Genomic DNA, 25,024 nt, shown 5'->3' on the forward strand with positions numbered 1-25,024 from the left:
GTGTGAAGAGTTTATATTGATAAGAATCTGTACTAACTTTTGAATATTTGTTTTATTAAGGAATGGTTCATTACAAGAGAATATTATATGTCAAGAGGGTAGTGGGAGTCTTAAAGATCTTGAAAAAGTTTCAAGAACTAATCAAGAATAAAACATATTGTTTATCACTAGCACACAACTTGAGGTTTGCAACCTATTGTGTTGAGATATTCTTGTTTTGTGTCCATTCCAGTTAAAAATTGACTATGCATGTGAGTTATATGAGTTCTCAATTGTTTGCATAAGGAAAAGCACCTGGATTAATGAAAGTTTCATTGATCAGTATAGTTGAGCTGCTTAACAACTTGGAAGACATGGTTGACCCTTGTGCTACTAAGTAGCAGAAAATTAAGATTGAACAAGTTCAGTCCATATGAGTTTGGATTTGTCGCAAACCTTGTCTTATGATTATGGTTTGACAAATTCACATGGATAGAAACACATACACCATAAAATCTTAGTGTCATAAACTTTCTCTCCAATTCATGAAAATGGCTATGAGGAAATGCTTTCACTAAGTAGATTTTAAGGAGACAGAAATTGTGATAATTGCATTCTCAAATTTTATTATGATTACAGCATCCCTCTTCATAGTTCGAATTGTGAGAAATGGCAAAAGGTCTAAATATTTGAGACTTATTGATGTAGGTTCTAAAATTGTTTAGACACACATGTGATCTATCTAAGGAAATGTGTATGAGTTTGAGAAGACTAGATAAAGTCTTCTCAAAGCATCTTATATCAGAAATTTGAACTTTGGTAAGAAAGTCAACAACTATTGATTTCTAGAAGTCCATCTTATTTTTGGGTACATGTCAAAGCTAGTGGGAGCATAAGTGTTATGCTCATAAGAATGTAATTACTATGCTAGTGGGAGCATAATTATTACGTTAAGTGTTGCGAGTTAGTAATGTTAATTATAGAAACAAAAGTTTCAATTCGTAAAGTTGCAGGGTTTGAAAAGTTATTTTGCTATAATTAAGGGAGAGGAATTCAAACTTCATTTCAAATCTAAAAGCTTAGATTGTGAGATTTTAATCAAATTTAGTCAAGGATATATATGAATGATATGTTAGAATGGTTCAACATAAGTAAATTATATATATGGAAATATTATAGCAAGAGACTGGTAAAGTATCATATCTTTATGTGAGAAATTATGGATCGTATCCCATATGATTCGGGTATAGGATAAGTTGCATATGCTATAATATTTATGTGTTCTGAATTTTCCAAATGCCTAGGGCATTAAGAAGGAAAAAGGATCAAAACCGGATATGACTAAAGTTGTTAAACAATTGCTAAGAACAATCTAAGGTTCACCAAAGATTAGTTCCTTGTGGGAAATTGGAGGTATTGTAATGGATGGAAAATATTGACATTATTATGAATAGACAAGATTCTATTAATAATAAGCTTTCATATGGAAAATATGGAAATGTTTCCATTATGGGAGTTGAATATTAAGAACCTATGTCTAGGTTGGAAACTTTTATGCAAAAATGATGTTCAAAGGAATGTACTTTGAATTTAAGACTTCGCTTCCATGGAATTGTTTTGTTATAAATCTCAGTGGAAAATTTTGTAATTTCATTGTCCAAGTCTCTGCGGCTTTAGTGCATTGACATTACAAAAGGAATCATTGTATAAAAGTTAGAATCTAACACATTGCAATAGTGGAAACAATTTGATATTCTTACAATAGAGATAAAGATTTGGAGTTGCGCAAAGAGTTTCATTGAAGATGTGCTCAATTGATCTATTTCACAAAGAAATGATCATAGGCAAACATAGTGTTCATGCTTGTAGCATGGGAAAACTATTGTTTTAATTCAAGTATTAAGTTGATTAATCGAAATATTATACAATGAATAATGTGTAATAAATTTTGGTGATTAAAGAAAAGTTTTTTTATTTATATTCATAAGTTCTGAGACCATATTGGATTCGATTATTCTCGTGTTTCACTTTGCATGTTTTGACTTCCCGAATACCTAGGTTATTCAAACCATCCACATTCGATCATACTTTGGAAGTATTGAAGCTAGACTGTCATGAATCTGACTGTAGATTGTCTAGGTGTTTTAGACATAGCACAAGTTTGTTGCAGTGTTCTTGAGTACTCCTGGAATAAGAATCGAGTATTGGATTAAACCCACACTCATCTGAATCACTTCATGGATTTCATCACGAGCGATTGTGAGACGATAATATCTTATATTCTCGAAACCAGGACATCTGAGTTGTAGTTTTCAAGTCGGTTTCACATTGACATATGTAAACGCACCAGTAACTTGGTGTTATAAAAAATATTGTTGTGTTTGATTTGATGAGTAAATACAAGCAAGAATTTGAGTCAAAGTTTATCCATTCCTTTTACCCAAAATGGGATAAAATCAATATTTTTGGGCCCCTCGATGATTTAGTGATGACAACCCTAAGTGCTTGGCCAAGCCCGGACTGATTTGATTTGTTCAATTAGTCGGTCGTCATAAATCGGAAATTGGGAAACAACATATGGACAGCGAGAATGATTATAATCCATGTCTCATGTCCATATGATATCTAGATTGGAAGAATATATTATCCCTTATCTAATGGATGCGTCATTAACTAGGTCAGAGTTCGACAGCGGCTTTTAAGAACTACGATTGCTAGTCGGGATTTTGGAGTCGTACTTGCAATTATAGTTATTCAACTTATCCAAGTGGGAGACTGTTTGATTAGGTGTCTAAGCCCATAACTATAATTGGTATGTACTTGACCCGAGAGTAGCATGGTCCATTTCGGGTTGCATATCACCAGGACAATTTGATAGGATGAATACTTGAGTAAGAGGTTACTTATGACTTATTAATATATTATAATTTCTAATATATTAATATGAAATCATATTATTTAATTAGTATTGATCAAGAATTAATTTGGAATTAATTATGTGATCAAAAGAGACTAATTAAATATATGGGGATTAATTTGGTAAATCAATGATTCTTATAGTGTGGGCCAATTGTTATTTAGGATGGGCTAAACCAATATGGTAGTAGATGGATAGTCCATGGAGGTTTAACCCATGGAGCATAAGTAATATGAAAGGTCATGGGCATTAGGGTTCGCATAGATGTAACCCTAGACTTTGCTACACTATAAAAGGACTCCTTTATCACACAAAATCGGACACTAGAGTTCTTGGAGTTCATTAGAGCCGATTTTGGATCTAGCAACATCTCTCTCAAGTTCTCCTTTGTCCTAGGTGTGTTGTGAACCGTTTGAGGCATCACTCTTGGGGTGCTAAGTTCTTAAAGGCCAAATACAACAATTTCTACAAGCTACATAAAAAGGTAAACTCCTAACTAGTGTTTTATGTTGTTTATGTCAACTGTATGCTAGTTGTATTCCTAATGCTTTAGAAACAATATTACATGTATAATTAGAGAAAACATAGATCCAAAGCATTTATGATTGTATGTGCACCATAGGATGTTGTAGTATACTAAAACCCGAAACGTATCACCCTAGAATATTATTATACGCTTCAGGAAAAGGGACAAGTTGGGTCCCAGATTTATTGGACCGTTTTGAGTAGTGGTCACGGTACGCAAGGTAGTTTACTGATTAGATCTGCCTTAGGAGATTATTCTATTCACATCAACTTCCATGTATCTCAGCTTCGGAAGTGTGTCGTTGACAATTCAATAGTGTCTCCCATGGACGACATTCAGGTCAATAAGAGCTTGAATTATCTGGAGAGGTCGGTGGCTATTTTTGATAGGAAGACGAATGCCTTGCACAACAAGGTGGTACCCTTGGTCAATGTTTGGTGGTAGCATAAGAAGGATTCCTAGTGGACCTGGGAGCCCGATTCAGAGACACGCGACCATTATCCAGATCTATTTGCAGCTGAGGATTTCAGAGACAAAATCTAATTTATGTAGGGGAGAATTGTAACACCCGATTATTTCAGGTAAATTTCTTTACTTTATTTAAAAGCTTAAGTATTGTGAAGTTTGGTCCTATATAGGGCGTATAAGCTCCTACGCAGTGTGTATGATGGAATCTAGATGCGGGGATTTAATGAGCTACGTAGGGCGTATCAACCTAGAATCAAAACCTTAATCTGGGGTTTTGACTCTAAAAACCTTGAGGACCTTCCATCATCATCCGCCATTCCTCAAATCTCCCCCTTTCAAAGCCTAATTCCATTTGGTGTGATTTTAAGGCTTGTGTGTGTTGTGTTCATTTTGAATAAGGAAGAAGGTGGTGAAGTTGCTTGAAAGCATAGATCATCCTTGGATCCAAAAGTCCCTTTCGCTCATTCATCTCCAGGAGGTATAAAGTTTTTACCTTTATGCTTACATTGTTAGATCTAGCTTAGATGTGGAGTTTATATGTCCCATTAATTGGTCAATTTTAGTGTGAGTTGCTCTAGATCTTGTAGAGTGCATTTCTAGATTTGTGTGAGGGTATTAAGTCATAAAAATGGGATCTTGGCCATTTCCAACCATCCATGCATAAGTTTTTGGTCTATAGAAGTTTTCATGAGATTAAGGTTTGTCCTTGATGCATAAAGTTTGGAACTTTATCACTTAGGACATTTATTTAGACCAGATCTAAGATTGGACATGGTGTCTTTCTGTATTGAGCACTTAATAGGAAGTTTTATTAGAAATATGCGTTAAATATGTAGTTAAATATGAACATATCAAAATACGTCACACTTGGCTTTTGCTTGCCCTCAAGCAAAACTGATTTTATTATTACTATATCAAAACATTAGCCACCAACATCGCACAAGACAATCCATTTTGAGTGTCTCCATTACTCCAAGACTGCAACGCGTGTATTTGTGTCTATATTTTTCTAAGAACTTCCCCAATCCTAAATACTCACAATCTTCATAAACACTTCCTCACTTATTTTGAACAACACTCATTTTATGCATCCCTTCGAATATATCATCAGAAATCTTTCTTAATCTCAAGGTAATTTTTGGTTAAACCCCAAGCATACATATGGAAAAATAAACTAGAAATAAAAAAAAAATTACAATAAATTAATATAACTTGGTGAATTTTTCCTTATTCTTGAGTCTCCGATTTGGAACTTTTCTTCATGATATTTCTTGATCTTCATAGCTTTGTAGACTCTTATTCTCAAACTTTTGCAACCTCTTTTTTTCTTTTTCTATATATTTTTTTTTCTTTTCTTACTTTTTTCACTCAAAAGTGAAAATCTTTTAAAAACATATGCTTACACAAGGGAACTTAGCTTCAACCCTTATTAGTTAAAGGTATTAGTTTAAAGTGCAATGACTACATAACTCTCCCGGACACATTGTTGGTACATGATACTAAACATATTGTGGCCCTCAAACTAAGCAAGCTCGTCTTTTTGTTCCATGATTTCACTAGGATATGGAAGCCACAAATATTCTATAACATATACTGGCTCAAATAAACATTAAAACTCGCATCGGATCGTCCCACACAATGCTAGCAACCTAGATCTCAACATAACAATTTTTAACTAGATTGAATTTTATATTATTATTTCAAATCTTTCTAATAATTTTTTAAATCCCAATCATTTTTTTCAATTTTTTAAATCATAATGCTTGTATTCCTAAACTCAACCCTCTACCGCACACTTAATTGATGCAATGTCGCCATTGCATACTTAAACAATTAAACAACATATAATTAAAAATGAACAATTGGAACAGACTCCCTTTGGGTAGTAGTGGCGAGATCGAATTTTGAAATTTGTGTAGTAAAGCTTGCACTTCTCGTATAATGGCTAGAAACAGTACTTTTGGGGTCTTTTCTCGTGATGCAAATGTGTCAGATCGAAATAAGCTGACGAACCATCATCAAAAAGTATGATAAACCTCTTCCACGACGTGGTATAGGAACGTCACGTCATGGTTTGAGCAAATAGTCATATTGGTCGCGAATTATAAGATTGCCACGACGTTGTCAAGAGATGTCACGTCGTAGTGTCTGGTCGGATGCACTCGTGATAAAATCAAATGTCAGGATGCGGTGATAATGGCAACGTCGTAATGTCTTCTCAGAATATCTTCAATAGTCAAAATAATGCATCAACTCTTCTCAATGCTTAGGAGTATTCCTGATCTTTCCTTTATATAAAATTCTTTCAAAAACTCTCTCTTCATCAAGTGGGAACCCCACACTTATTCAAAAACATGGTCTTCAATTGCGATCATCACAAATTGCACAACATCTTCATCCATTAAGCTCCTTCACTGCTTCACATATTTTTTTCTAACACAACAAAATAAAATCAAAACACTATAGAAACACATGATCATTTGTTTAAACTAAAAATGAAAAAGAAAAGAAAATGCAAACTCTAAAATATCAGGTTGCCTCCCGAGAAGTGCTTCTTTTTTAGAAGTCGTGATTCGGACTCCTTCCCATGCTATGTTGTTGTGTTTGGGAGTGGGATCTCCCTTTTCTCCTTTTTCTCTTTCTACTTGCTCTTGTATGCTTGAACTCTTCAAATGTATGCCTTCTTCGAGTTATCCTTCTTCTTTTGGTTAGCAACTTCTTCATGTTTGCGCTTTACCCCTTTTCCTTGTTTTTCCGCCTTTGCATTCTTCTTGTCATCTTCTTTTATGACCTTCCTTGTCTTACTCCATCTTGACCATTGTGGGCTCCTCTAATTCCCCACCCATGTACTCATCAATTATCTTAACTTCTTCATATAATTTATCTTTTACCGCATCACTTTCCTCTTCCACTTGAACGACATAGGAATTGAAGCTCTTGGTTTCGAATGTTTAACAATTGCAACATCAGGCTTCTCCTAAACCTCCAACTCTTCTTCCATCATCTTTTCAATTTCAACTAGCTCATCAAGATATTTTTCCATATCATCCATCTTTAACACTTCATCTCTTGGTATTTCATGACTAACTTCTTGACTCATTTCGAAATTAATTGCTTCGTCTTCTATACAAAGTGTAAGCTTTGAATCATGAATGTCAACTAGAGCTATAGTGGTACTCAAAAATGGTCTTCCCAAAATGATGGGAAGGTCTTCATCTTCCTTCATGTTGAGAACCCCAAAATCAACCGGAAAAACAAATTTCCCCACATTTACAATCAAGTCTTCAATGATTCCACGTGGGTACGTGTTCAAGTGATCCACCATTCTAATTGTCATCCTTGTGTCTTGGAGCCTTGGTAAAAAAAGATTTTTATAAAAAAATATGGCATAAGGTTAATGCTTGCCCCCAAATCGGTGAAAGCATTTATAGAAGTAGAATTTCCAAATTCACAAGGCAAAGTGAGTTAACCTAGATCTGTCATCTTGATTGGCAATCTATTGATTATTGCAGCTAAACATAACTCATTTAGCACTATGGTTGATGCATTTTCCAACTCCTTACGATTAGTCATCACATCTTTTGCAAACATTGGCCTTCCCCAGTTGATAAAGGATCTCACAATCATAATCCTTCACCACATCCAACCATCAACGATGTCTCATGTTCAGATTCGGTTGATCCATCAAATACCTCAAGCTCTTGTGATTCGTGTAAATAGTACAACGAACCCCATAGAGGTAATGCCACCAAATCTTGAGGGTGAAAACCACATCTCCTAACTCCAAATCATGTGTCGGATAATTCACTTCATGAGGCCTCAACTGCCTCGAAACGTAAGCGATCACACGACCCCTCTGCATCAATACTGCCCCCAGACCGGAGATCGAAGCATCATAATAAACCATAAAATCATCAACACCCTCTAGTAGGATCAGAATCGGCGCCTCACACAACTGTTGTCTCAAAGTCTCAAAAGTTGTCCGTTGCTCAGGCCCCAAGTAAAAAGTCACTGACTTCTTGGTGAGTCGGGTCAAAGGAACAACGATCTTTGAGAAATCCTGGATAAATCTATGATAATAACCAGCCAACCCAAGAAAGCATCGAATCTCAGATGGAGACCTCATAACCTCCCACTGCATCACGGCCTCGACCTTGGCTGAATCAACCATAATACTCTTTTGGTTAACAAGGTGCCCCCAAAAACTACACCTCGCATAACCAGAACTTTGCGAAAGTTCTCTCCCTCCTCAATGTCTCCAGCACTTCCCTCAAGTGCTCCCCATGCTGCTCCTGAGTCTTGGAATACACCAAGATATCATCAACAAATACTATCATCGACTAATTCAGCATCGGTCTGCACACTAGGTTCATGAGATCCATGAACGCAGCTGGAGCATTAGTGAGCCCCAAAGGCATCACCACTAACTCATAATGACCATATCAAGTCCAAAAAGTTGTATTTTGCACATTCTTGTCCCTGACCCACATTTGATGATAACATGATCGCAAATCAATCTTGGAGAACCAAGATTCCCCCTGAAGTTTGTCAAAAAGATCATCAATCCTCGGGAGGGGATAACAGTTCTTCACTGTTACCTTATTCAACTCCCGGTAGTTGATACACATATGATGAGACCCATTAATGTGTATATTTAATGCACTAGTTTTTTATTAATAATTCATAATTTATCGCATCTAAACCACACCTTAAAGGCAATGAACCCGATCGAGTATAGTATAGCTTTGATAAGCAAGGGTGTCGATCACAGGGAATGGTGGATTAATTTAATATATTTGATTATAGGTTACAGGTCACACGAGAAGAATAAAAGAAATAGTTTAATAAATCTCAAACTAATAATTAATTAACAACTCTCGATGAACTAACAGGAAAACAAATCTCTTCAGGTACTTTGGTTTAGACAAGTTACACCTTAAAAACATAGACAATTGCATACACAAAGTCATTAATTCATGTTCACCGATTCATAAAATGATTAGATTCGCGTTCACTATAACTAATCCTTTAGCAAGCAAGTCAATTCAAACAATGATCAATTGGTTAAACTAACATGCTTCCTAGTGTTCAGTTCGTGTCAAGCAAGACTTGCAAATATAGTTAATCAAATTAGGCATTCAATTAACCTCTTGTTGATGGTCATCAAACAAGGCTCACACATTAACTTACTTATTCCCAAGTTAATCCTAGTTTCACATTCGTTATTCCTAGACTTATAATCTCGATGGTCACCAAAATCATAAGAGACAAGCAATCAAGCATATGTTCATACAACTCAATTCACTTAACAATTAACAACAAATAATTATCATTAATACGTAAGGATCTTTTAACAAGCTTGGCAAGATAAATTAAACACAAACAAACTATTCAATATAGCAATTAGTCTAATAATCAAAGCTTCATTTAATCATAAACACAGAGTAAAAGGTTTTTACACCCAAGTGAGAAACTAAATACAGAATAGTAACACAATGGAATACTAAACATGGTCACGTTAACAGCCCATATGATTACCGACACGTATCCGCTCTCGAACCCTTCCGATCTCCGCTCCCGTTAGCTTAACGGCCTTCCAGCCACCTCCTAGACCCTCAAAACGGCAACTATGAAGTTTTCTTGTTGCACAAGTCGAAGTGGAATATCATAGATTATTCAAATTGGTGGAATGATATGGAGTATTTCTAGTTGATGGAGATGGAATTTATATGGAATATTAGAGTTGGATTGGAATAAGGAAACTAATGGTGGCTTAGGGATTAAGCAAATAAAAATAAGATAAGTGGAGCTTGGGAAATAAGTAACTTGGAGGGAATTTCCGTCCAGCTTTTATGCTTCATCTTCAAGGCCGATTTTGGATAACATAAGTGCCAAATTAGCCAAAAGTCCCTCTCACATAAGTCGTAGGAAATTTCGTCTAGTTTTTAGAACAGTTTGAACCTAGTCAATTGGACTTATGAGTCATCAGATATACCCAAAACACTGAAGAGGGGTCAATCTGCCAGCAATATCCTTTTTGCATCTTTTCAGCTCCATTCTCTTTCTTTTGCATTCCATCTCCCATTTTAACTGTAATTAAATATTTCAAAGCATATTAAGTTTATTTTAGTTCTAAATAATAATAATAAATGCTAAAATATTAAGATATGTTATACATAAATATATATAAAAATACACATATCAAAATACCCCACACTTAGCCTTTGCTTGCCCCCAAGCAAATTTACTTTTATTTTACCAATATTGCACTAAACAATCCATTTAAAACTCAGCCATTATGCCAAGACCTCAACGCATGCATTTGTGTCTAAAATTTTCCTAAAGTACCCCCCCATACTTTAAATACTCACAATCTTCATAAACACTTGCCCACTTTTTCCGAACAATGCTCATTTTATGCAACCCTCCGAATCCATCCGTAGAAAACCTCCTAACCTCACGGTATTTTTAGTTGAGCAACCTAAGCATACATAATCTAGAATTACAATTTATGATACCACTATGGAGCTTTTTAGGAATTCTTCACTTTCTTAACAATTTGATCTTTGATTTCTTTGAATTCACCACCTTATTTGATTTGATTTCTTGGTATCTTCAACTTTTTGAATTTCTTGGAATTTTGATCTTTTGATCTTCACTTTATTTGCTCCAAAATTCTTCAAACTTTTTTGTAATTCTCTCTTATTTTTTTTTTTACATGTACCTCTCTTTTTTCACTCAAAAACCTACATGCTTAAGCAGAGGCGCTCAACCTCAACCTTTATTGGTTAATGATAATAATTTTCCTGGATACATTTCAGGTTTAGGCTACTAAACATATTGCATCCTTCAAACCGAGCGGGGTTATGCTTTTGTTCCATGATTTCACTAAAATAAGGGAAGCCACAAATGCACTATAACGTATATTGGCTCAACTAAACATTTGAGTTCTCATCGGATCATCTCATACAGTATTAGCAAAATTTTAAACTATCACTAGATTTTTCTAAATTAAACTATTATTTCAAGTTTTCTTTTAAATTTTTAAATTTCCCTAAATCTAGCAATTTCCAACTATTATTTCATTTTTATAATTTACTTTTACCGACCCCTTACCCCACACTTATTTCATACAATGCCCTCATTGTATGCTAAAACAAATTAAGAACATAAAAAGGGAGAAAAAGGAACAGACACCCCTGGGTAGTTGTGGCGAGATCGAATGGGGCTGCTACAGGTTTTTTCAAATATTGGTGATAAACTGAAAACTGGAACTGCTGCTTCTGAATGTGCCGGAAAATACAAAAGAACATTGACTTATGAAATATGGTGCAAACGATTGCAAACTAAAGCAATGTATAGTGACCATGACGTGGGAAAGTGTCAACCACGTCGTGTCATCGAGTGAGGAAAAATCCATATCGCGAATAATAGCATGGCCACGATGTGGTAAGTGGTGGTCACGTCGTGGTATGTAGAATAGCAGCCTCCTCTCGCGATGAAAAACTCCCCCACGACATAGGAAAGTGTCAACCATGTCATGGCAGCCGGGATGATACTTCTACATCGCGTCAAAATAAAACTCCATGGTGTGGGAACAGCTCATCCATGCCATGGGAATCAATGTATAGTTAGAAATGCCACTCTTCGAAATAATAATCCCTCCAAATATCAATGCGCACCCCACACTTATTGAGAGTCATGGCTCTCAAGTGTCAACTTCAAACCCTCACACAGTTTTTTCTCTCGTGACAAATCAACATTCGACCCCAATTATTGAAATTTCTGAAAGCATCTGAAGGGTAAAAGTTCTGCAAAGATTTGAAACATCAAGAGCATCAACATGGAAAACAAATTTTAAACAAACTAAAAATAAAAATAAAAACTCACTAAAATAACTAAAAAACCAAAATAACTGAAAAGGATATCACGATCACATGTCTTCGTCAAAATCAAACTACAATTGTTGATTAAATCCCTTGCATGCAAGAGGTGGTTTGTGAAAACAAAAACTTTCGGGACGTGTCAGACTATTTCATTTGTTTTCTTTGCACCATTAACTAATAAGTAGAACAAGAGTTGACCCAACTAGTCAAGAGTAGCAAGAGTTCAGTCTTCCACTTAACCACCTCGATACGCCTTGCTATACTATGCCTCGTGGATTGAGTTGGACAAATCACCAAAGTAGTAGACTAAACAAGTCAAGAATTCCCTAATCGCTTGCAATCTCGAAACCCATGCAAAAGGTAAAGCCAATCGATGTGTATGATCACAAATTCCTGCAAATAATAACAAGAACCTTCCGGACAAGCGAAATGATATCAACGAAAATAAAACTAAAAAAATAAAATAAAAAACTAACTAAAAATAAATAACGAGTAATCAAATAAACTAAATTAATTGAAAGTCGTTCCCCGGAAAAAACACCAAAAACTTGATGTGTATATTTAATGCACTAGTTTTTTATTAATAATTCATAATTTATCGCATCTAAACCACACCTTACAGGCAGTGAACCCAATCGAGTATAGTATAGCTTTGATAAGCAAGGGTGTCGATCACAGGGAACGGTGGATTAATTTAATATATTTGATTATAGGTTACAGGTCACACGAGAAGAATAAAAGAAATAGTTTAATAAATCTCAAACTAATAATTAATTAACAACTCTCGATGAACTAACAGGAAAACAAATCTCTTCAGGTACTTTGGTTTAGACAAGTTACACCTTAAAAACATAGACAATCGCATACACAAAGTCATTTATTCATGATCACCGATTCCTAAAATGCTTAGATTCGCGTTCACTATAACTAATCCTTTAGCAAACAAGTCAATTCAAACAATGATCAATTGGTTAAACTAACATGCTTCCTAGTGTTCAGTTCGTGTCAAGCAAGACTTGCAAATATAGTTAATCAAATTAGGCATTCAATTAACCTCTTGTTGATGGTCATCAAACAAGGCTCACACATTAACTTACTTATTCCCAAGTTAATCCTAGTTTCACATTCATTATTCCTAGACTTATAATCTCGATGGTCACCAAAATCATAAGAGACAAGCAATCAAGCATATGTTCATACAACTCAATTCACTTAACAATTAACAACAAATAATTATCATTAATACGTAAGGATCTTTTAACAAGCTTGGCAAGATAAATGAAACACAAAAAAACTATTCAATATAGCAATTAGTCTAATAATCAAAGCTTCATTCAATCATAAACATAAAGTAAAAGGTTTTTACACCCAAGTCAGAAACTAAATACAGAATAGTAACACAATGGAATACTAAACATGGTCACGTTAACAGCCCATATGATTACCGAAACGTATCCGCTCTCCAACCCTTCCGATCTCCGCTCCCGTTAGCTTAACGGCCTTCCAGCCACCTCCTAGACCCTCAAAACTGCAACTATGAAGTTTTCTTGTTGCACAAGTCGAAGTGGAATATCATAGATTATTCAAATTGGTGGAATGATATGGAGTATTTATAGTTGATGGAGATGGAATTTATATGGAATATTAGAGTTGGATTGGAATAAGGAAACTAATGGTGGCTTAGGGATTAAGCAAATAAAAATAAGATAAGTGGAGCTTGGGGAATAAGTAACTTGGAGGGAATTTCCGTCCAGCTTTTATGCTTCATCTTCAAGGCCGATTTTGGATAAGATAAGTGCCAAATTAGCCAAAAGTCCCTCTCACATAAGTCGTAGGAAATTTCGTCTAGTTTTCAGAACAGTTTAAACCTAGTCAATTGGACTTATGAGTCATCAGATATAACCGAAAAACTGAAGAGGGGTCAATCTGCCAGCAATATCCTTTTTGCATCTTTTCAGCTCCATTCTCTTTCTTTTGCATTCCATCTCCCATTTTAACTGTAATTAAATATTTCAAAGCATATTAAGTTTATTTTAGTTCTAAATAATAATAATAAATGCTAAAATATTAAGATATGTTATATATAAATATATATAAAAATACACATATCACCCATCCTTCTTCTTCACAAACAGAATCGGTGCTCCCCAAGGAGAACTACTCGGTCAAATAAATTCGTTGTCTAATAACTCTAGTTGTTGTGTAGACAACTCCTGCATCTCGAGAAGAGCCAACTGATATGGTGCTTTGGCTATCGGAGTCGCACCTGGAACCAGATTAATCCTGAACTCAACCTGCCTCACTGGAGGCACCCCAGGAAAATCCTCTGGGAATACATCTGGATAATCCCGCACAATCATCTACAGTCGCCTTACCCTTATCCCGGGTATCCACGACATAGGCGACAAAACCCGAACAACCCTGATGAAGATAACGACTGGTCCTAGCTGCAAAACACATAATCGGCCCACGTTGCGGTCTTTCCCCATGAATCACTAACCCTCCCCCACTTGGGGTTCGAACCCGAACTAACTGATGCTTACAGTCGATCACTGTCCCATTAGGGATCAACCAATCGATGACCACGATAACATTGTTCCCACACAGAGGAATAGGAACCAAATCAACCGGATACTGCTCACTAAAATTCTGAAGAGTACAACCCCGATGAACCCTCGCAACCTGAGCAGACCTATCATCAGCAATCTCGACATCTAGAGGACAATCCAGCTCCCCCGGAGCTCCAAATCTCTTGTTAAGCGCAAGAGATACAAACAATCGGGTATCCCCTAAATCAAATAATACCAGAGCAGAAATACCATTCATAAGGAACGATCCTAAAATAAAACATACAAACATAAGCAATCAATTCAATATAAATAAAGAAATAAGGAGAGAATACATACCCATCACAACATCGGGAGTTGCACGTGCCTCCTCGGCTGTCAACTGGAAAGTCATGGTCTTCGCCAAAGGTGCGACTGCTCAGTCCTAGCGGCCTTCAGTATTCCGAAGAATCACAGGAGCGAGTGTTGACACCAGTCCTGCTGCAACCAAACTCGGGCAATGGGCCTTTTTGTGGCCTCTCTGATTGCACTGAAAGCAAATCAGATTAGATATTGGGGTGGTGGTAGTGGTAGTAGTATAATCCCTGTTGATATGCCCAGTCTGGCCGCACTTGAAGCAGCTATAACCACCCACCCTACATGTCCCCTCATGCATCCTGCCACACTTTCCGCAACAGCCTCGGTCCTTCCGGTCCTTCCCTCTCGAATCAGTAACCTTGTGCCTCTTACTCGAACCCTTAACACTCGACACAGAATCTCACTTCCTCTTCTTCTCTATCTCCAAATCAATCTCCCTCTCCCTAGCTCTCGCTATCATATCCTCCAGCATCTTGCAGCTGGATCGGCTCACAAACTACCAAATTTCACTCCTTAACATCTCATTATACCACGCCTTCTTCATCTCCTCGTCCGCCACACACTACAGAACTAGAAGTGCCCTTTCTTGAAACATCATGGTGATCTCGGCCACCATCACTGTAGTCTGGCGGAGATCCTGAAACTCTCGCACTAACTATTGCACCTCAATCACTGGTGCAAACTCAGCTCAGAATCGGGTCGATAAATCATCCCAAGTCATCACATCAACAACATCATCACCCACCACATGTCCTACCTCCTTCCACCAATCCCATGTCTTATCCTTTAGAAGGCAGGAAGCTAGTCTGACCTTGTCCCCCGTGGGACAACGGCTGGTATGGAAGGCGTTAGCAACATCTGCTAACCACCTATGACTTTCAATCGTTTCACTCGCCCCATGATAATCCGCAGCTCCATATGCCCGGAAATCCCTGAAGATCAACAAACATGTCCCAACCAAAGCCACAACCTCTGCACGAAACGCGCTCAACCGTTCATCTAGGATCTCCAGAATACCCTCCTTGAGCGAGCCAAATATCACAATAGTCTACTCATGGATATTGCACATAATCTCAGACTATGTTAACTCCCTCATATGTTCATCTAGCTGTCTGGCTCCAGATCTTAAGCCCGAGCCCTCCCCAGCACCAAAACTGCCAACAGGTCCACCTCACAATGTTACTATACTAAAAATAGACCATACAAACCATCATAATACACATTGAAATATATATATATATATATATATATATATATATATATATATATATATATATATATATATATATATATATATATATCGGGGAATCACAACTCCGCAAGCTCCTTAGTCCATCACAACTTTCCTTGAATCAAGTTTGGACCCCCTGCTTCCAATAGTACGGGCCCACACTACCTTCCATATCTATCCGTATTTTCCTCAAGAATCGCTTTGATGCAACCAAATCACTCTATAACCATATAACCATCCTTCACAAATAAATTTCCCAGCACTAGATCTCATCCTAGGTTTTCCTAGGACAAACTCCATACCACTCTCTGCCATCAGTTGCAGAAAGGAACTTCGGCTAACTTCCTCTAACTAGCTCACGAATACAGTTACATATCACTAAAACTAGATAATTCTTCGAATGAGAGGTCTCACACTACAACGGTTGGACTCAAACAAGAGTTGCGTAATAGAGTTAAAACCTTACCTTCTAAAATTATTTAATACCCATAATATGTAACTTAACATATTCGTTTACTAGTTAGCTGATGCTAGTTAGAATCCCTAAAAGCACAAAGCAAGTAACATTCGAGCATCAAGTAACTAGAACCAACAATAACCTAATCAGGCCATCTTATCATTGACTGATCAATACTAGCATGCAAGTCTATAAGCTCATACAACGGAATATAAAGGCATCTCTCCTAGCGCTTTATCACGCTGAGACTGAGCAGATCCTTAGCCCTAAGTAGCATGCGGTTCACAAATTCACAAATCAAAGCATAACAAATATCATGTATGAGTATTTTGGGAAAACTTACTTGAGCTCGGCTGATTGCATGCACCACACCCCATCTTATTTTAGAAAAACCTTTTTCTTAAAATATTTTTCTTTCTTAAAAAATTTACCAAAACCTCAGTTTAAGTTCAGACACACCCGAGAGTGTGCCCAAATCCCTCAAACCAAGGCTCTGATACAAACTTGTAACGGCCCAAAAACATGATCCAAAATTTTCTCTTTAATTTAAGTAAAAACAGTATTCCAAACATTTCCATACATCCTGAATAAACTAAGTGTATTAAACATCATAAAAATCAGAGTGAAATCTTAGTGTGGAATCTATATGGTGTGTGCGATGCAGTTAACCCGAGCTCTTCCCATTAGAACTATAAGTACCTTAAACATAAACTAAAAACCGTAAGCACAAAACTTAGTGAGTTCCCACATACCATACATAAACACATAATGGGCCCTGCCTAACTTGCATAACAGGCCCCGCTCGATAATTATAACAGGGTCCGCCCTAACTCATATAACGATCCCCGCCCACATACAAATCATAACACATGAAAACTAATAGCATATAGAATAATCGTCGGGCCCCACCCAGTAAGCATATGAACACATACACATACTAGTAACATATCAAATCTTGGGTCGGCATTGGTGCCTTCAACCCACTATATATGGTGAGGAAACTCACCTCGAATGCTGAATCTTACTGAAGATCCCTAGTTGTTGTCCTGACGACTCCCCGAGCTATCAGTATAAAATAACACCTAATTAACACTTAGGTTCTAAACTATATCCAATAATCCATATTTGGGGTAAAATAACCATTTTACCCCTGATCTAGTTTAACCCAAAACTAAGACCCAAATTCACAATCTAAAAGGCCCAAAGCCAAATAATCCCTCATGGCCCATTTATGGCCCAATTTTCTTAATTGGGTCCAACTCTTTCATGGGCCTTCCCTAATCCCAATAAATTTTTCCAAGACCAAGACACTTGCTCTCGGAAGGCCCAACAAGAGCTCATAAACCCAAGCCATCAGGAGGCCTAAACCCTTAGCCTAACTCGCAAAATCCCTTTGACTGAGTATGATGGGCATACTTAGCTGTATGCTAAGTGTACTCCAAGGGTCCAACCCACAAATCTGAGTCATAATCAACTTCTATAACCATAAAGTCACTGACTTGGTGATTTTACATGCCCCAAATGAACCCAAACTCGAAATATAACATTCTACTTCCATAAAATGAACTCAAACTCATGCATGGTGAGTTCCAACCCAAAAGATGCTAACTTTAAGACTTACAAACCTCAAAAACCTCAAGAAGGGCAACTCATAACTTCTAGTATTGCATCAAGCCACCAAAACTCACTCATGGGACCAAAAGTTAACTAAAATCAAGCTAAAACTATATCTAAGCTACAAGACATCAAGTTCAGAACTTTATACCTCCAAATTGTGCCAAATGATGATGATGATCTGGATCTACAAGCTCTCATTTATCCAATGAAGCTTCAAGATGATCTCCTTCCTTTAAAGCACCAAAATACACCCAAAATGACATTCTAATCTCAAGAACACTCAACAATGGAGTTTGGGTTTCGTGGAGGCTGACTAGGGACAAAATGGAGACTGGTAGAAACGATCATTGGGACATAATGTTCTTTAAATACTGCTCAAAACCCTAAATATTAGGGTTTTGGGTTTGGACATGTACGTCGTGTGTACCAACTTGTACGCTGCGCATACGTGCATCTCCATTTTCAAGTATTCATCAAAATTAAATGAGAAACCAAATTAAGCGTGGTAGTTACAGTAATCTTTAAGCATGGTTACTCCAATACTTAAGATCTCCATTTTCAAGTACTCATAAGTATTGCTCGCAAGACTTAGCAATGTTCATCTCTATGAACAATCTACCAATACTATAGCAATCTTAATTCACTACTATCTTCCAAGATTAGGATTGATTATGGAAGTTTGAATAATATATTATTCAGAAAGTGGTTCTAAACATGAAAAAGTGGAACATAGTGATATCCTAAATGAAGTGACCGATCTCCATCAAATATTAAGTTCTCTAGTTAATAACCGTACAATCAAATAGAGACTTATATTGCATTAGTTCCTAAATAAACTAAACTACACATGGAAATCTAATATATGATTCAATTAGCTATTATGTTCTTTTCATTAGTGAACGTACTTACTAAGTATTTACCAAGTGATCTTATGTGACTTAGGATCTATACTCGATGGAAAGTCACCTTATAGTCACAAGAAACTTCAAGAGAACCATCAACGATTGAATATTACATTGGGGTTACTTTTGAATTCCTTTTAGTCACATAGTTTGTCATTACAATGCAACATACTTTAATATTATTATCAAATCCACTTAGGTGTATTACTTAGTACTCTTCAAAGCTAATACATTTATTATATAAGAGCATGAACTCTTATTGCTAAACATAAATTATCAGGTATTTCAAATCATTCTTGAATATTTCATATTCTATTATTTACCATTAATTAATTAAACTATTAATCAATTAACAAAACAAGTCCCTCATATAAATATATTTTCAGTTTTGATTTACTTTTTTCTTGTATGTAACCCAAAAGGACACTGTTATTTATAGTAATATTATCGGTTTATTATGGCTATGGACATTATTATCCATCATCCTCATTCTTTGGAATGTCCTATAAATGCTTATGCGTGCTCTTTTCTATGATTTTCCAAATACATAAAACAAAGGTCACAATACTCCATGGATTGAATCCTTTTTCCATATCTAAATATGGTCAAAGAATGGTTGACTTAGTTAAATATTTTTTTTACTAAATTTTGATATTTAAATGACGAAAGTAAACACTAAGTGAAACATTATTTATCAACCAATCTGTCCACTGGACGTGTATTACACTGGTTCTAAGTATTCATTCGAATGTTAAATAGTACATGTCTCTTCTGGACTGGAATTCGGCCTTTATTAATTGTCCTAATTATAAGATAAATTTGGTGCAGTTGTATAAATGACTGAAATTTTGTCCCTAATAAGGTCATTGCATAGTCAAAACTGGTAGACATTTATCAGGGATTGAAATTTCATCCCTAATATGTTTGTATCAAAATAATATTTTTGACTGATTCATTAGTCTCTAATATCTGGTATATATGACTAAATAACATGTTTCAAAAACTAAAATCCAGTCCCTAATGATTTCTCTCCAAAGGCAAAAGTGGCTAGTCTATCCAAGATTGGATTTCAGTACCTAATAACTTTCCTTCCAAATATTATTCGTGATTGATTCATCAATCTCTGATATACGGTATGGTCGTAAATACTAAGATGTATCCAATTACAAATTGTTCAGCCGAATGTCAAATAGTGCATGCCTATAAATGATTGAAATTCAGTCTTCAAAAAGTTTCTCATCTATAGGACAAATTGGTGCAAGTTTATCAGTAACTGGAATTCAGTCCCTCATAACTTTCCCTACAAAGTCAAAGTTTGCACTAGACTATTCGAGACTGAAATTCAGTCCCCAATCTGTTTCCCACCAAACCTAAACCGATGCAAACAAATTAGGGATTGATGTTTTGTCTTGAATAAGTTTGGTCGGTCTCTAATGATCCATACATTAAAAATAGTCCCGTGTAGTATTTAAGACTAATTCGTCACTCTGATATATGGTATCCAAGACGGTTTAATCGCATTTTAGTTAGAAAAGCTATTTTCTTGTAGTGGAGGGGTATATATATATATAGTTTTTTTAATAATTAAAAAGTAATTATAAGAAATGAAAAAATAAAATATCAAGTGTATTAATTTAAATTTTTTCTTTGGAGCAAACCACAACAAAAATTACAATTTTTGCGACCATTTTTGCAATTACGGTTGTGTATCATCCTCTATTGCAAACTGGTTTGAGCTCGAGAGGTCGGAATGGCGACAAACGGCGCTACCGGTGACGGAAGCGATCCCGCAAACACTATTAAAATTAGCGTGAAGTTCAACGGACGATCGATACCGGTGAACCTTTCTGTTGAATCAACCGTTAAAGACCTAAAGTCTGCGCTTCAACCACTCACCGATGTTCTTCCTCGCGGTCAAAAACTTATCGCTAAAGGTAACCATCCCTGTTTACCAAACACGCATCATCTTCAACACACGAAAAAAAAAAACCTAATTTCAATGAACATAATGTTACAGGGAAAATTCTTGACGATGAAATGAAGTTAAGTTCATTGGGGACAAACAATGGAGTCTATAAGATGCAGCTCTTAGCTTCCCAGGGTCTACATCAAGGGGTATTTTGAAAATTCATATATATCGATCAGTAATCTAGTTTAGATTTGCAATTCGCAATTTGCAATCTGTCAGTTGAATGTGATTGTTAAGGAATTGGGTGTATTAGGTTTTGATTTAGGAAATATTTGTGCTTCTTATAGAGTGGTCCGATCAAAAAGGAATCTCCGGTGGTCTCAAATTTAAGAAGAACTTCTGAGAACAATAGAAAGGAGAAACAAGCGACTGTCGTGAAGAGTCAATTTGAAAGATGGAAGCTTACTGGAGTCATAGCACTTTCTAATGGCGACATAAAGGTCATACCTCAAGAAGTATGGAATTGTGGATCTTCTGTAAGATTTCTTGATCTCAGTTGTAACTCGATACAAGATATACCCGACGCCATTGGTGGATTGAGTTCTTTGCAGGTAAGAGTGTCATACTTGTTAATTTGAATGAAAGATTCCTGTTGAAAAAAAAAAAGTAGTAATCTGTCGATTGTTCCTTTATTTGTTAGAAACTTCTCTTGAATTTGAACTGCATAGAAGATGAATCTCTTAGCTGGAAAGGGCTTTCTTCATTAAAATCTCTTTCTTTTCTGTCTTTGAGCCAGAATCTGTAAGCATCCCTTTGTCTTATAATGGCCTTGTAACAATTATCTTTCATACCAACTACATTGGTGATATAATATTTGCAGTTTGACAACTTTACCCTCCGATTTGGGAGCATTAACTACTTTGAAGGAACTTCATGTTGCAAACAACAAGTTAACATGTCTTCCTGATGAAATAGGATTTCTAGCTCATCTCGAGGTTTTAGAAGCTAATGACAATAGGTAACATGTTCATATTCACTCTTTATCATGGCTAATTTTCTAAATTCTAACAAATAAATTATCGATTAAAGACTTACCAATAAGAAAAAAACGTTGCAATTGTCATGAGACATATAATGAGAATTTATATTTTATATGAAGGATTAGCACCATCACTTCATGCATAGGGAGCTGTTCTTCTCTTGTTGAAGTAAGAGATTTCATATTTATCTCTGAAATCCCACTCCTTTTTGTAAAATTCGGTTTTTTTGATCCATAATTTGAATCTATACACTATATAGGTTGATCTTTCATCAAATCTTCTCGTAGAGCTTCCAGAAACTTTCAGCAATTTAGGAAATCTCAAGGTATTAAATTTAAGCCTTCTATAGCTATTTTTCATGAACAGAATGAGGAGGGCATTTACGTCTTTTGCACAGACGAGAGATCGCGATCGAGAGCAAGTCTATGTCCCACCTTGTTTCGCCTTTTTTGGTTGGACAAAAGTTTGAAAATTTTGTAGGGTTCACATCTAAGTCCAATCGTGTCAAACGCAGTATAAAGCTGTCATGTCATGTCATGTCATGTCATATCAGTGTCATGTCTATATTTGGGCCAACTTTATTAAGATTGTCTTCAACTACTTGTAGGCGTTACATCTCCACAACAACGGGCTTAAATCACTTCCTATGACACTATTAAAAAATTGCACCCAACTTTCAACCCTAGACCTCCATGGCACGGAAATAACAATGGACATGCTTCGAGAGGTATGTAATTTTCATCCAAAGTTGCTAGTATTTTGTATAACAATCAATGGCCGAGATTGGAAAAGCAGTTGTCAGATGAATTTGATCCAAGGGTTGTGATTGCAGTTTGAAGGATGGGAAAGCTTTGACGAGAGGCGTGTGCTAAAGCATTCCAAACAACTTGCGTTTCGGGTGAGGGGAGCATCTTATTTTGAGGAAGGTGCCGATAAAAGTTAATAAATATTTTTGGTGTTTCAAGACTTTGAGAGATGTGTTTAGCATTGATAGCATGTGTTCTATTCTTGTGAAATTTTGTATCTTTTTGTTGACATGACTCTGTTGTTGATGTGGGCTGATGATGTGACATGTGACGGCTTATTGAGACCATTTCCAACAAAACTCAATTTTTTATACCAAAATCGTGTAAAAAAATGGTACGATATTGTTTTATCTTTAATCTTATACCATTTTTGCATCAAAAAGTGTTAGAAAAATGGCATAATAATAGCCTTAGAAAAATGGCATAATAATAGCCATTTGTTCAGGGGCTTCGCCCTAAATGACAGTCTACTTTTAATCTTGAATAAATTTAAACAAGTGTGTACTTCACACCTTCCTTACTTGTTTAATATTTATCAAGATCACTTTTGGTCACACAAAGTAATCTCATTACACTTAGATCACATTAGTGAAACAAATCACCAACAAAAAGTATATCATATAGTATATATTTTTCTATCTTAGAGGGTATTTGGGATTCCTTTTCAAGTGGAAAAGTCCTTTTTGTAAATGGATCTTTTTATAAAAGATCTTTTTCCAAAATATGTTTAAAAAGTGTTTTGGATTTCTTTTGTTTTTCCAGTCTCAAAAGTTCAAAAAAATACAAAAGGTCACGGATGTGTGACTTTTGCAAATGCTATTTTTTATGCTTTGGTAAAAATTGGTTTTAAAAGTCCTTTTCCACTTGCCAAACAACTTTTGGATTTTTCTAACTTTTTGGGGAAAAGTTAAAAATCAAAAAGCTGATTTAAAAGGAAAAACAAACACCCCTTTATATAAATTGTCAAAAATACCTTCAACTTACTATTTTTTTGCATCTTTTTTTCTTGTAAAAACTTTATAACATATATTATTACAAACTTATAACCAAATAAATTATTTTATATACAATATACCTAGTCATATTAAACTAGAATTGAATTGTTTTGTAATTATTATATTTTGAATATACCTAGTTATATTTTTGATAAAGTAAAAATAAATAAAATTTGAGGCACTAAAAGTAATACATGAAACGTTGAATGATGTAAATAGATAATATCATACTAAATTTGATGTTATGTCTTTTATATTAAAAATGATGGAAGTAATGAAATGAGGTTGAAGCTTATCACCATCTTGGTGTAGAAAGTAAGATTTTTGGTGTTGGGTTGGAGTAGCCCAAAACAGTTTAATTTACATAGTAATCAAATTTTAGTTTTATTCTAATTTTGTAAAAATGTTTATATATAAAAAGGAATACTATCAGTAACTATTGATCAAGCTTTCATAATTGTTCTATTTTGTGGGAAAAAAAAAATACGGGAAATAACAAAACTCTCTCCCATTCCAAACAATGTATTTTATTTAATTACCCATCATTACCATAATAGGAACATGATTATAATTTTTACCAATAATATTTAACATAAAAACTATAGTTAGTTGTAATACAGATTTACTTAAAAGTGTAACATGTTTAGAAAAAAATCCTATAATAACAATGTATTTATATTTCTTCATAAATAACATTATGTATCATAAAATACATTGACCATATACGTAGAGAAATATAGATACAAGTATATTATTATTATATGTAAAAAAAATGCATTTCTATCCAATACGGAAATATAAATATGTTGGTATTACGAGTAGGAAAATACAAAATATATTGCTAGTATGGGTGAAAAGTAAAAATACAAACAAAATTATTGGTAAACAGTAAAGTATATAGCCTATATTGGTAACAAGAACAAAATAAGTTACTATTTTCTACAATTTTTCCATGTGAAATAAATAAAAACTTTTATAACAATACAACAAAGAAAAAAATAGAAAAGGTTATCATGTAAAAATAAAATTGAAAGTTGAGAATTTGAGTTGAAAAAAAAATGAGGTGTATACTATATAGGTAAATAAGTATAAAACTTGATTCCTATTTAATAATACTAAAAGAAACTAATAATAATTGTGGAGTAGAAATACTAGTGCAAAAATCCAAAAAGTCACTTATTTTCATATTCTTTGAATCTTTTGTCCTCCATCTTTGACTATTTTTCATATGCAAGTGTCATTATTTTGAAGAATCTTTGAACAAAACTTAGCCAAAAGTCATATAAATTATATTCTAACTTCATACATCGTAAATATATTAAAAAAATAAATACAGATCTCTTAAAGTTCAAAGACAGGTATGCAAA

The 25,024-nt window shown here is 35.2% G+C and overlaps 1 protein-coding gene across 1 annotated transcript; it reads left to right on the top strand.

Moving 5' to 3' along the window:
- The first annotated feature begins 20,569 nt into the window (after positions 1 to 20,569).
- LOC145013341 (LRR/ubiquitin-like domain protein) lies at positions 20,570 to 22,981 on the top strand. Its single transcript, XM_078972138.1, has 9 exons — positions 20,570 to 20,841; positions 20,925 to 21,022; positions 21,164 to 21,427; positions 21,517 to 21,617; positions 21,697 to 21,834; positions 21,976 to 22,024; positions 22,116 to 22,181; positions 22,464 to 22,583; positions 22,689 to 22,981. Exons 1-9 carry the CDS (start codon positions 20,658 to 20,660, stop codon positions 22,797 to 22,799), a joined length of 1,131 nt encoding a protein of 376 aa, XP_078828264.1. The 5' UTR covers positions 20,570 to 20,657; the 3' UTR covers positions 22,800 to 22,981.
- Positions 22,982 to 25,024: the final 2,043 nt, after the last annotated feature.

The sequence above is a fragment of the Lactuca saligna genome, chromosome 8, assembly GCF_052625555.1.
Source record: "Lactuca saligna cultivar CGN05327 chromosome 8, ASM5262555v1, whole genome shotgun sequence".
NCBI classification, from domain to species: domain Eukaryota; kingdom Viridiplantae; phylum Streptophyta; class Magnoliopsida; order Asterales; family Asteraceae; genus Lactuca; species Lactuca saligna.